This window comes from Rattus norvegicus, chromosome 14 (genome assembly GCF_021556685.1).
Source record: "Rattus norvegicus strain SHRSP/BbbUtx chromosome 14, alternate assembly SHRSP_T2T, whole genome shotgun sequence".
Taxonomy (NCBI): domain Eukaryota; kingdom Metazoa; phylum Chordata; class Mammalia; order Rodentia; family Muridae; genus Rattus; species Rattus norvegicus.
This window is the reverse complement of record NC_141547.1, coordinates 11,575,333-11,589,958: the sequence shown is the minus strand read 5'-3', so window position 1 is coordinate 11,589,958 and position 14,626 is coordinate 11,575,333. Positions and strand designations below refer to the sequence as shown.

Sequence of the window (14,626 nt, the reverse complement as noted above, 5' to 3'; positions counted from 1 at the left end):
ACGAAGAGCTATCAGTGACCAACGGCTGCTGAGAAAGAGAGAATCGGTCTCCTCCAGAGAGGAGCCCCTGAGAGGTTCTCTAACCCTAGAAGTCTATAGTAATCCGATGTCCACACAGTCCACACGGAGTGGGCTGGTCAGCAAGAAATAATGAAGAAGCAAGATGCTAAGCTTACCTGAGGGGCAAAGAGCTGGCTGGCAGTGCTCTCTGGGAAGTGTTTATCAGATCTTAATTGGCCTAAAGGACAATAATTAATTGTAGATGTCTTAGATGATAATCAGTTTAGGGTTGTTTTTTTCTTAACAGTTTTGGACTTTCTCCATATTTTCATTTTAAATACTAAAAGAAGTTTATCAAAGTATGAGTGTATTGTGATAGGTAGGATCAGCTCAGGCTAAAATAGGAGGTTTTTCTGGAGCCCATAAAATCTATTATAAAGCTCACCCATATGCTTCAAAATACATACACTGATTTTTAAATCAAAGCATTCGAAGGCAGTCATTGAAAAGATGACAATAGCTAATAATATTATTGAGAAGCTCAGGATAAAATATACATTTTTTTTGGTTCTTTTTTTCGGAGCTGGGGACCGAACCCAGGGCCTTGCACTTCCTAGGTAAGCGCTCTACCACTGAGCTAAATCCCCAGCCCCAAAATATACATTTTTAAGTTTAAGACTTTGGCAAATTTATTCCAAAGCCCGAAGTCATTCACAGTACACTGAAAATATCATAAATATAGAATCATTAAAGTGAATGATCAGTCTTCTAAGAAAACCCACAGGAGGTTTGTGCCGCCAACATGGTGGACAACAAAAGCGGGTGGTGTGGGTAGCCCTGATGTGAAGCATCGGTCAGTTTGCGGATGGAGGGACTAAACCGTGGTGAACACTGTGTGACTCATAAACGCAGGGCAGCTCATAGTGGCACTTAAAAACGCCAGGGTCATTGATGAAGGTGACATTCAAAAAGGGCCTGCTTGTTTGGGCGTGAGAACTCAGGAGCAGGAGTAATAGGGGTATGGACGTAAACCCGCAACTGGAGCTATAAACCGGAAGTGAGCTTCAGCCATTGGCCTCTACAGTTACAAAGCTCTCTTGATGCCTTCGAAATAAACCTGAGCGCCCTAGGATCTTGATGCATCCTGTCTTTTCTTTGCTATGAACTTTTAAAGAGTGGAAGAATGATGTTCTATCCGTGTGGACATGAGTCATTTCAAGCAATATAGAGGCCGGCTGTATAATTTATAAGTGTCCTCCACATAGGAGGGCTGGCTTTTCTTAGGCCTCACTATATACACATGTGCTATGACGGCACTGCCAACTCCAGCTTCTACCCCCAGGCCCTGCTCCTTGACTGCTCCTTCGCCAATCCTTTGCTCCAAAGCACACATTGATATGACTGCTCGCTTTCCTCTCAGGATGATCATGCAGCCACCTCACTGCATCATGGGTAAATCCCAGGGGAGCGCAGCCTTGACTTTTCAGGCTAGTGTTTTAGCCCATCCGGTTGCCACTGTATAAATATACACCTGTGCGCTAATATGAGGGTTTTGGGGGTTGTTTTGTTTTGGTTTGGTTTGGTTTGGTTTTTTGCTATTTTGTTTTGGTAAAAATTAAACTAATTGATTAATTATTTTCTCAGCTAAATGCAGGTAATAGAAGAGGTGTTCTCCTCGCAAGAGGAAAAAAAAGCCTTCTTATTTTGAGGTACTGCAGGGACAGAGTCCTGACAGACTGAAGTGAATTCAGTTTTCTAGATGGTTTTGTTTTCCTGGAGGGTGGGAGAGGGACCACCACCAAGAAAGCCAAACCAGTAATTTTTTTTTTGAAAAGAGAACCTTGAATTTCACATCTGTGAGATTAACTCCATAGAACATGGGGTGCAAGCAGAAGTCCGTGTACCTCAGGCATATTCTGGGATTCTTGCGTCGTGTGTGTAAGTTGCTGTCTGCTCAGCGGTGAATGAGGAGCGTTTGAAGGTTAGCATAACCTCAAACACGGTCGAGAAGGTCTTTGGAGATTTTAATTGGTTTGTGGAACAACTCCAGACTAGTGCTGCAGTTGTCCTGTTTTCTTTCTTCTTTGCCCTTCTGCTTCTCTAACTCTCTTTTCATAGGGGGGAAAAAAGAGGACGCATGGTAATGCATCATTTATAAATTACCTTGTTGTTGAAGGAGAAAACACACACACACACACACACACACACACACACACACACACTGCTTTGAAAAACCAAACAAATTCCTGCTGCGGACCCCAGCCTGTTTGATGGAGACCCTTCAAAAGAGTCCAGGGCGGAATGGAGGTTGTTTGTGCAGAGACTTCGATCTGTACCTGCTGTCCCCTGTCACTCCCTGGAAACTTGGCGGCAGATGTTGCAAGCGGTAAGTTGTCTCTGAAGTGGCTCTCTGTCCTGTCTCCCCACCGCCGCGGAGTCAAACTGCATTAGATCTCCTATTTGTGCCTCAGGCAAGTTTGGGAGCGCAGCTGTGTCCACCCCGCTCCTACCTTTGGAGTTTGGGGCCTCCAGGCAGCGCGCGCGAGACCAAAACGGTCCTGCCGCTCTCAACTTCCTCCGCTGACAATCGGCCGCCCCGGCCACCAGCAGATGTCGGGACAACCTGCTAGCTCGCACCTGGCCGCGAAACCCGCGACTCCCAGGACCCGGTGCCCGCATCAAAGCCCGCGCCCGCCCGCCCGCAGCCCCGCGCAGGGAGCCCGCCCGCCCCGACCGCCGCTTTGATACTATGCGCGCCAGCCCCAGCTTCAGCATCAAGGACCCCCGGGCCGCGCAGAGCTCAGTCCGGGAGCCCTGCGGCCACAGCGCCCCAACACAGTTTTGGCTCCAAAGGCACCGTGAAGGGCTCGCCGCCCCACCTGCGGGACCCGCTGCAGTGCTGAGCTCTCCGGTTTGTTTATCAGACAGAGCTCTCCAGAGGCAGAATCGGCAATAAACTGTTCCTACTGAAATGACAAGGCTGTTTTCCAAAGCACAAAACAAGCTGCTGGGTAGACTGGGGTTGTGTTCCTTGGAGCCATTAGTCAGGCCCTGAGAAAACCTGTGCCTTATTATCTGTCATGCAGCTTACAGTCAGCCTCGCAGTCCACCCTGGGAGGATGCCACTCTTTAGTATCCAGATGAAAAGGTATTATTTATGCCCTGACGATGTAAATGAGCACAGTCATCTAAATCCTGGCCTGCCTTCCTAATGCTGAAAGTGAGCAAAATGTTTTACAATCTCTCTCTCTCTCTCTCTCTCTCTCTCTCTCTCTCTCTCTCTCTCTCTCTCTCTCTCTCTCTCTCTCTCTGTCTCTCTCTCTTTCTCTCTCCCACCCACCCACTTCTGTACCCAACACAAATACTTCATAGACCAATGTAAACAAATGTGTTTGTGTATAGGTGTGCATTCAAAGGTTAACGACCACAGGAGACATAGGAAAATAAAATTAGTAATGACGCCAACTTACAAATTGATAAATACTGTTTTTTCTTTAAAAAAAATATTAACCTTAATGTCAGGTAACATTCGTTCCAATGGGTTAGTTGATATGATAGCCAAACTGTTTCAAGAGGAATTTACCATACTTATCCGTGCTGAAACAGAGATCCTAACATTTAATAGGATGGTTTATTGGAAAGCAAAATTTTAGAGCAAAATGATAATCAGATGACAATGAAGATCTCATACACATAAGTAAAGTTCATATTTACATGAACTATGTATAGGTAAATTTAGTCAGGGTTTAATGTATAACTCAGTTTAATCGGGTTTAATTGGTGGATTTTAGAGTACAAATATCCAAACCTTTCCTTAATAGTTTAAAGAGCACATGAAATTTTAGGAAGAGAACTGAAATTTCAACCCACCCACAATCCTCAGTATTTACTCAATACTCAGCACTTAACAAGATGGAACTTATTAAACATGCAAACGGGCATCTGATGTGGTGCAGAGCACGCTGAGATGAGGCATGCAAATCCCTGTACGTGAGGAAGTGAAACACCAGTGTGCCTGAGAGGAAGAAGCGTTACTCCCGGCTCCAGAACCGGAACTCCAACCCACATCTGAATTTACCCTGGCGCATGAATTTCCATATAAAGGAAGTTTCTATTGATAATCTGCCAATGGCCTGGCTATAGAAGAGGATGGCACATAGTTCTCTCTCCCAGTGGTCATAGGAAAGGGTACCGGCCTCATGGGAGAACGTTCAGCTGCATACTCTCAAGTCGTGTACCCTAACTGGCTGACCTCAGAAAGTTCAAAATGTTCCTAGGCTGATTAAATAAATAAATAAACATAACAATACAAATTTAAAATTCCTTTAAACTTTTAACCACCAAGTTAAAAGCTCGCTAATGCCAAATGCGTCTTCTCGTGGCTTTAGAGCACAAATACTAATTTGACTGATAACTCCATAGCTTTAAAGAGCAGAGTGTCAGACCTAAATGTCAAAGCCAAAACACCTCCGAGATGTGCCTGGCATTCTCCTCAGTAGAAAAGGAAGGGTCGCACTCACACCAGGAAAGCAGCCTGCTAGCTTTCCTGAACAGCACTGGTCCTTCAACCAGACCTAGGAGGAAGCTTTGAACAATTTTCCTAAAATTGTAGCACCAGGAAGCAGTGCAAATTATTAGGAAAACTACTAAGAACAGAGTAATTCTAAACAGATTTCTGGAATGAGAGCTTGAAGTAAGGAAAAACCATGCCTACACACACCGGTAAGGATATGTATCTAAATATCACTATTACAGATTTCTACAGAGCTTCAAGCCCTCAGGGCACCTTGACCTATTTCAGAAACTAGACTGTGACTGCTGCAACTATCGAAGGCAGGTAACAGGTTTATATCTAAAGAAAACGTTTCTGAGGTGTTTTCCCCAGATCCCATTGCTACAAATGCTAGAAGAAAGACTTCAGATGCTAATTCCCTGTCTGTTTCTTCCAAGGGGAGATAACTCAGAACACATGTCTTCAAAGTCAAATACCGAAGCAATGAGCGTGCTTATGACTTTACTTAATTATCTGGAAAGGCAGTGGTATGAAATTGGCTTGAAAAGTGCATCCTAAAAAACACAGTTAGACAAGCACCCAGTGTAACAAGAACGTGTAGCCGTCAGCATCAATTCTACCCCACATGCTAACAGGAAGTTTTAAATTACTTCCGTTATATGCTCCGCCCCCCACCAACTTTCTCAAGAAATCACGTACCTCATCGCCTTCCTGGGGTCTCATCAAGGACACCCGGTCGTACTGCTTCAAGATCAATGCCCAGAGTGCATCCAGACGACCCTAAAGAGATATTGGACTTGTAAACTTGGGTAGCTTCATTACATTAATCAATTAACCAAGTAAATACATTTAAAAACTCAAAGGCTCTTGTGCTAAGAAAATATGCGGTCGCTAGAGCATAAAAATGGATGTCTGCGGTTTTATGGGCCTTAGTCTTCCTCCGGGGACAGGAGAAATTCTAAAAGCTAAGTTCCCATTAGGTTTCAGCTATAGCACACACAACTCTGGAACATACCTTAATTGGCGTGTACCACTTTGTCTGAGGTGCCTGGTGTGTGGGTTTGGGTCGAGGTGGTCTCGATGGGACAGGTATCTCTTCTTCAGGGATCATCACCACCGCATTTTTTGCTTTCTCTAGCCTTGCGCCTTCCTCCGTAGAACCCTTATCTCCCCAGCGGACCTTTAAAATGAAGGAGGCGCTGCTGTCAAACAAAGTGTCCCAGAGAAGCAGGTTCTTATGTGGTCCACGGTTCTTGGATGCACCAGTCCAATGTAAGAAGATAAATTGGTACACTAATTCCAGTTCCCTTTTTTTGAGTTTTAATGGGTTCCTTGTCACTCATTATTATGATTTTCCTGTCTGTGGTGGTCTATATGTGCATGCTCAAGTGTGTGTGTGTGTGTGTGTGTATGTGTGTGTGTGCCAGAGGTCAACCTCAGATGTCAATTCCTCAGGTGCCCCTCGTCCTGTACTTTAAGACAAGGTCTCTCACAGGGTCCTGGAGCTAGACCATTAGACTGGGCTGGCCCAACAGGACAGTCCAAGTATCTTCCTTCCTGCTTCGTCGTCATTCTTTATTATAATAGTATGACCCTAGTACAAACTAACTCTTGGAAATCATGACATCAGTTAAATTTGGTGCAGCGGTCTTTATACCACTTCAAATAAGGAGACAATTTGTGGTTTATGCAAGACTGTGTGGCTCAGTTCTACCACAAGGGACACAAAGATGGTAATGATAGCCTTTATTCAGCGCATCCATGTTTATTCAATCCCTAAAAACGCAGAGAAATAGATATTATTTGTTTCTGTTCCAGAGGAGGGAACTACGCCATAATTTAAGCCATGCACGCAAAGCCACCACAGGTGTGGTATGCACTGTCCAGGGTAAAGATTTGGAGATAAGCAATAAGAAATAAGTGAATTAAGTTTTACAGGATTTTTTGAGTTGAATGAATTTATATTACATAAACATAATTAATCTTTCTGAAAATTATGATTTCATAATATTTAGCTGATTTGCAAAGTATAAATTCCCAGTTACAACAATTTACTTGCCAGATAGCTTTCTGTCTTGAGTTCTTTAGCTCATCTGAGTGAATACTGTCATTTAATAAGCAAATTCCTAATTGAGAGACATGAATTGGGAAAAATTGTTTGGCTGGGATGGGGAGGGAAACACAGACAGTTATGGAATCCCACAGATTTTAGGTAATTTCATTCTCTGGGAAGTCTTGGTATTGATGAAAACCAATGGGGATTTGGGTTATTGTTTTCCTTGACTTTTCAGTAAACAGAAGAGAAGAGCCAAAGAGGAGACCGACAATGTATGACTGGGGAGTGGTCTCTGGAGCAGTTTATCCAGGCAGGAGCAGTGCGAGAATCCCAGGACATTACCAAAGAGGACAGAGATAACAGGTAGAGTGTACGAAGAGAAAGGCAGACAAACCCAATACATGCTGCCATGCACTGTTAGGCCGTGTCACGGAGAGAAGTCCAAAGCTACTAACCAGAACTGCTGAGTAAGAAGATGGCAGGCTACTTTTCATGAGAGGAAATGGTAAAGCACAGCTTTTTGACAACGCCATTTAGATATTTTTACCATTACTACCCCTTGTTAAGTACAACTTTAAACTGGTTTTCCATTTCAAGTGGATACTGTTGAGTTTTATATGTTTGTATCTTTCAATGTGACCAGTGACAAGAAAGTGCATTATGAAGTTGTTAAATCTGTTTGCAACATACTAAACCTTTTAGAGCTAGATAGTGGAGCTTTCTTTAAAAAAAATATATATTTTTTTCAAATCAGTCTTTGCCTCAATAAGCTAACGCTGGGAATAAAATCTTTGGACATAATTGAATTTAAAACTCTAAAACCAGTATTCATTGCGTGCAGCTGTAACATCACAACTTTATAGAATAAAGCAAGAGAAAATGAGAGACAGATTGTTTAGTGAATTCAACTCAGAGAAACAATCCAGAATAGAGCAGTAAGCAGATAAAATTTCGAGTCATTTAGAAAAAGTAGATTTAACACAAATAGCTCCTTAGCCTAGCATTCATAGTTAAAACCATAGATATTGTGATAATTAGACTCGAATATCACTGGAACCATAAAAAAAAGTAAAAGCGGGGTTGGGGATTTAGCTCAGTGGTAGAGCGCTTACCTAGCAAGCGCAAGGCCCTGGGTTCGGTCCCCAGCTCCGAAAAAAAGAAAAAAGAAAAAAAAAAGTAAAAGCTGGTTAAACTGGATTTTTCATCCAGTGTGGTATGCTCAGGCTCTGATGACTATACTCATGGCCTTCAGTAATGGAGGCCTAAAGAGATTTCCTAAGTTCGCTGTCTTTGTTTTATGAAAGAGCTTCTGATTTATCATCAACCATCACCAAACACAACCCACGCTTAATCTCAAGGTCTAAAACTAGAAGACACCTTTTGGAAGTTCTTTTCCACTCCCCAAAGGAATTAAATGTGCAAGTGTGTGTGTGTGTGTGTGTGTGTGTGTGTGTGTGTGTGTGTGTGTGCGTGCGTGCATACACTCACTTGTTCAGGTGTGCATGCGTGCACACATGTATAAATCTTAATATTTTAACTTGAACACATTGAGGTTGCCTAAAAGGAAGGAAGAAAAAATAACAAAAATATATTGCTAGAGAAAGTCTCAGCAGAGTCCCTATCCCTAGCCTCATGTTATTATGGCAGAAATGCATAAGCACACGTTTCAGAGCTGACTTCTTCCCATCACACTTGCCTTTTATCATCAACAGCGAGTTTCATAATTTCCAGAGTATATTTGCATAACTGAGAGTCTATAAAATTAAGGAACAGTTTCAGAAAGTTTAAAAAGTCAGTTTCACAAGAACGTGACAGAATCACCCACAAGTTATCAGCAACTGTGGTAAGTAGATCTGTTGTACTAAGAGAGATCACAAAGCTCAGCTAACTTTCTGTAAACTTCACCCCAAAAAGTTTAAATAAGCACTTAATGTAAAAGAGTGAGATCTGGGGACAGGACTTTTCCTGTCTCCATCTGCACCCACAGCCCTTGGGCCCAAAACCTGCCCAGAAAGAGTTGGTCTCCCGGGAGCGCTATCACTCCAAATCCCACAGGTAAGACCCCACTTTGTCTCCACTGACTATTCAAAGAGATACCTGTCAGGAGCACGCAGGACACCAGAGCCACAGGGCAGGCTGCAACAGGATACTTTCTGGTCTCCATCTGCACCAAGAGCTAAAGCTATACCACAGCCCTCTGGACCCAAAATCTGCCAGGGAAAGCTGGTCTCCCAGGAGAATCTCACTCCTAAGATCGCAGGCTCATAGGCCCAGGACAAGCTCCAGTCAAAGGCACCAAGAACCAACTAACATCAGAGCTAACCAGATGTTAAGAGGCAAGCACAAGAACCTAAGCAACAGAAATCAGGACTACTTGGCATCATCAGAACCCAATTCTCCCATGACAGGAAATACCGGATAACCCAACATATTCAGAAAGCTAGATTAGGATTTAAAATCACATCTCATGATGATAATAGAGGAATTTAAGAAGGACGTAGATAATTCCCTTTAAGAAATACAGGAGAACCCAGGTAAACAAGTAGAAGGCCTTAAAGAGGAAACACAAAAATCCCTTAAAGAATTACAGAAAAACACAACCAAACAGGTGAAGGAAATGAACAAAACCATCTAGGAGCTAGAAATGGAAATAGAAACAATAAAGAAATGACAAAGGGAAACAACCCTGGAGAATGAAAACCTAGGGAAGAGATCAGAAGTCATAGATGCAAGCATCACCAACAGAATACAAGAGATAGAAGAGAGAGTCTCAGGGGCAGAAGGTACCATAGAAACATTGACACAATGGTCAAAGACAATGCAAAATGCAAAAAGCTCCTAAAGTAAAATGTCCAATGTAGATTAATGTCATTATGCAGGTGTAGGCAGGTACAGGCTAGAACAAGGCCTGTCGTTAAACAAGAAGGAAGGAAGGGCAGGAGAAAAGTTTTAGAGAGGCAGAGGAGGCCAGAGCTGGGGAAGGCAGCAGAGAGAACATGCTTACAACAAACCCAAAAGAAGATAGCCAGACAAACATAATTCCACCTCTAACAACAAAAAGAAAAGAAAACAGCAGTCACTGTGCCTTAATATCTCTTAACATCATTGGATTCAATTCCCCTAAAAAAGACATAGACTAACAGACGGGATACATAAACAGGAACCAGCATTCTGCTGCATACAGGAAACACACAGTGACAAAGACAGACATTACCTAAGAGTAATGGGCTGGAAAATTTTTCCAAGCAAATGGTTCCAAGAAATAAGTTGGAGTAGCCATTTTAATTTTGAATGAAACCGACTTTCAACCAAAACTCATCAAAAAAGGTAAGGAAGGACACTTCATACTCAAAGGGAAAATCTGCCAAAATGAACTCTCAATTCTGAACATCTATGCTTCAGATGCAAGGGCACCCACATTCATAAAAGAAACTTTACTAAAGCTCAAAACATATACAGCACCACACACAATAATAGTAGGAGACTTCAGTACACCACTCTCATTAATGGACAGATCATGGAAAAAGAAACTAAACAAAGACAGTGAAACTAACAGAAGTTATGAACCAAATGGATTTAGCAGACATCTATAGAACATTTCATCCTAAAACAAAAGAATATACCTTCTTCTCAGCACCTCATGGTACCTTCTCCAAAATTGATTGTATAATTGGTCACTAAACAGGCCTCAATAGACTGAAATAATCCCACACATCCTATCAGATCACCATGGACTAAGGCTGGTCTTCAATAATAACAAAAACAACAGAAAGCCCAAGTACACATGGAAGTTGAACAATATTCTACTCAATGACAACTTGGCCAAGGAAGAAACAAAGAAATTAAAGACTTTTTAGAATTTAATGAAAATGAAGGGACAACATACCCAGACTTATCAGATGAAACGAAAGCAGTGCTAAGAGTAAACCTCATAAGTGTGAGTGCCTCCAAAAAGAAACTACAGAGAACATACACTAGCAGCTTGATAGCACAACTGAGAGCTCTAGAGCAAAAACATGCAAATACACCCAAGAGTAATAGATGACTGGAAATAAACAAACTCAGAGCTGAAATCAACTGAGTAAAAACAAAAAGAACTACACAAAGAGTGAACAAAACCAGGATCAGGTCCTTTGAGAAAATCAACAAGATAGATAAATCCTAAGACTAATCAGAGGGCACAGAGACAGTATCCAAATTAAGAAAATCAGAGATGAAAAGGAAGAGATAACAACAGAAACTGAGGACATTGAAAAAATTATCAGATCCTACTACAAAAACCTACTCAACAAAACTGGAAAATATGGATGAAATGGACAATTTTCTAACAGATACCAAGTTCCAAAGATAAATCAGGATCAGATAAACCATCTAAACAATCCCGTAACACCTAAAGAAATAGAAGTGGTCATTAAAAGTCTCCCAACCAAACAATGCCCAGGACCAGATGGGATAAGTGCAGAATTCTATCAGACCTTTAAAGAAGACCTAATACCAAAACCCTTCAAATTATTCCACAAAATAGAAACAGAGGGAACACTAACCAATTTGTTCTTTGAAGCTACAATTATGCTTATACCTAAATCACACAAAGACACTACAAAAAAAGAGAACTTCAGACCAATTTCCCTCATAAATATCAATGCACAAATACTCAATAAGATTCTTGCAAACTGAATCCAAGTTAAAAAAAAAAAATTCACCATGATCCCAGGGATGCCAGAATGGTTCAATATACGGAAATCCATCAAGGTAATCCACTATATAAACAAACTCAAAAAAAAAACCCATATGATAATCTCATTAGATGCTGAGAAAGCATTTGACAAAACTCAACACCCATTCATGATAAAAGTCTTGGAAAGATCAGGAATTCAAGATGCATATCTACAAATAGTAAAAGCAATATAAGCAAACCAGTAGCCAACATCAAACTAAATGGAGAGAAACTTGAACAATCCCACTAAAATCAGGGACAAGACAAGGCAACACAGTCTCTTCCTATTTATTCAATATAGTACTTGAAGTCCTAACCAGAGCAATTAGACAACAAAAAGAGGTCAAAGGGATACAAATTGGGAAGAGAAGTCAAAATATCACTATTTGCAGATGATATGCTAGTATACTTAAGTGACCCCAAAAATTCTACCAGAGAACTAAACCTGATAAACACCTTCAGCAAAGTGCCTGGGTATAAAATTAACTCAAACGAATCAATAACCTTCCTCTACTCAAAGAATAAACAGGCTGAGAAAGAAATTAGGGAAATGACACCCTTCACAATAGTCACAAATAATATAAAATACCTTGGTGTGATTCTAACCAGGCAAATTAAATATCTGTATGACAAGAACTTCAAGCCTCTGAAGTCTCCCATGCTCATGGATTGGCAGGATTAATATAGTAAAAATGGCCATTTTGCCAAAAAGCAATCTACAGATTCAATGCAATCCCATCAAAATTTCAACTCAATTCTTCATAGAGTTAGAAAGAGCAATTTCAAATTCATTTGGAATAACAAAAAAATCCAGAATATCAAAAACTATTCTCAACATTAAAAGTACTTCTGGGGGAATTACCATCTCTGACCTCAAGCTGTATTACAAAACAAATCATGATTAAAAATAACTGTATGGTATTGGTAGAGAGACAGGCAGATAGATCAATGGATTAGTATTAAAGACTCAGAAATGAACCCACACACCTATAGTCACTTAATATTTGATAAAGGAGCTAAAATTGTCTAATGGAAAAAAGACAGCATTTTCAATAAATGGTGCTGTTTCAACTGAAGTCAGCATGTTGAAGAATGCAAACTGACCCATTCATATCTCCTTGTACAAAGTTCAAGTCTAAGTGGATCAAAGACCTCCACACATAAAACCAGATACACTGAAACTAATAGAAGAGAAAGTGGGGAAGAGCCTTGAACACATTGGCATAGGGGAAAATTTCCTGAACAAAACACCAACGACTAATGCTCTGGGATCAAGAATCAATAAATGGGACATCGTAAAATTGCAAAGATTCTGTAAGGCAAAGGATACTGTCAATAGGACAAAATGGTAACCAACAGATTGGGAAAAGATCTTTACCACTCCTACATCCAATAGAGTGCTAATATCTAATATATACAAAGAACTCAAGAAGTTAGATGTCAGAGAATCAAATAATCCTATTTAAAAATGGGGTACAGAGATAAACAAAGAATTCTCAACTGAGGAATAGACAATGGCTGAAAAGTACCTAAAGAAATGTTCAACATCCTTAGTCATCAGGGAAATGAAAATCAAAACAACCCTGAGATTCCACCTCACACCAGTCATAATGACTAAGATCAAAAACTCAGGTGACAATAGATCCTGGCAAGGATGTGGAGAAATAGGGACACTCCTGTATTGTTGGTGGGATTGCAAGCTGGTACAACCACTCTGGAAATCAGTTGGAGGTTCCTCAGAAAATTGGGCATAGTACTACCTGAGGACCCAACTATACCACTCCTGGGCATATATCTAAAAGATGCTCCAACATATACCGTGCTCCACTATGTTCATAGCAGTTTTATTTATAATAACTAGAAACTGAAAAGAACCCAGATGTCCTACAACAGAGGAATGTATACAGAAAATGTGGTACATTTACACAATGGACTACTACTCAGCTATTAAAACCAATGACTACATGAAATTCTTAGGCAAATGGATGAAACTAGAAAATATCACCCTGAGTGAGGTAACCCAGTCACAAAAGAACACACTTGGTATGCACTCACTGATAAGTGGATATTAACCAAGAGCTTGGAATACCTAGGAAAAAATTCATAGATTGTATGAAGCTCAAGAAGAAAGAATCCAAAATGTAGATGCTTCAGTCCTTCTTAGAAGGGAGAATAAAATATCCATGGGAGGAAATATAGGGAAAAAGAGTGGAGCAGAGTCTGAAGTAAAGGTCAGAGACTGCCACACCTGGGGATCCATCCATATGAAGCCACCAAACCCAGTCACTATTGTTGATGCCAAGAAATGCTTGCTGACAGGAACTAGATATGAATGTCTCCTGAGATATGTCTACTGATATAGATGAGGATGGTTGCAGCTAACCATTGGACTGAACAAGGGGACCCCAATGGAGGACTTAGGGGAAGGACTGAAGGAGCTGAGGAAATTTGCAACACCATAGTAAGAACAACAACATCAACCAACCAGACCCCATCAGAGCTCCCAGGGACTAAACCTCTAACCAATAAGTACACATGGAGGGATCCATGGCTCCAGTATCATATGTAGCAGAGGATGGCATTGTCCAGCATCAATAGGAGGAAAAGCCCTTCGTCCTGTGAAGGCTCATTTTCCCAATGTAGGGCAACGCCAGGAAGTTGAGGTAGGAGCGGGTGGGTGCAAGTAGGAGCATCCTCCTAGAAGCACAGGGGGAGGGGAGTTTGAGAGAGGGGGTAAATGGGATAATATTTGAAATGTAAATATAGGAAATATCCAAGAAAAATAAAAAATTTTTAAAGAGTAAGATCTGTAGAATCAACAACAACAACAACAACAACTACTACTACTACTACTACTACTACTACTACTACTACTACTACTACTACAAGTATCTGATTTAACATATCAGAACCTCAGCTCTGAAGTTTTATTTTGCAATTCAGATGATCTCAGATCTCTAATTAATTTACTTTTTCCAGCTTATGTACTTGGCAGGCTCGAACAAATGTGCTGATAAAAGCATTATTATGGACTTGATTTTCCCACTGCAAACTTAAATTCATATTAGATAAGTCTTAATAATAGTTAATACTCAATTCAGTTTATTATTTATCCTTCGGTTATTTATATATTGAATTCCTTCATTGTAAATATCTGTGGGTTTTGGGGGAGGTTGTCATTTCAACACTCGTTGCCATCCACTTCACCATTGAGACAATAGGACATTGCAGTACTGTGGCCAAAATGTACAAGATTAATGGACACAGACTCAATGAAAGCTGGCTCGTTCTTTTTCAAAAATTTTCCACAACTGAAAAGGAAAGGCAGGTGGTGCGACTT

The 14,626-nt window shown here is 40.9% G+C and overlaps 1 protein-coding gene across 1 annotated transcript in view; it reads right to left on the bottom strand.

Moving 5' to 3' along the window:
- Positions 1 to 14,626, bottom strand: part of Antxr2 (ANTXR cell adhesion molecule 2) — a 141,742-nt gene that overhangs the window by 52,539 nt on the left and 74,577 nt on the right. The window contains 2 exon segments of the mRNA NM_001398916.1: positions 5,213 to 5,293; positions 5,529 to 5,693. Of these exon segments, the coding sequence (NP_001385845.1) occupies positions 5,213 to 5,293; positions 5,529 to 5,693 (246 nt within the window).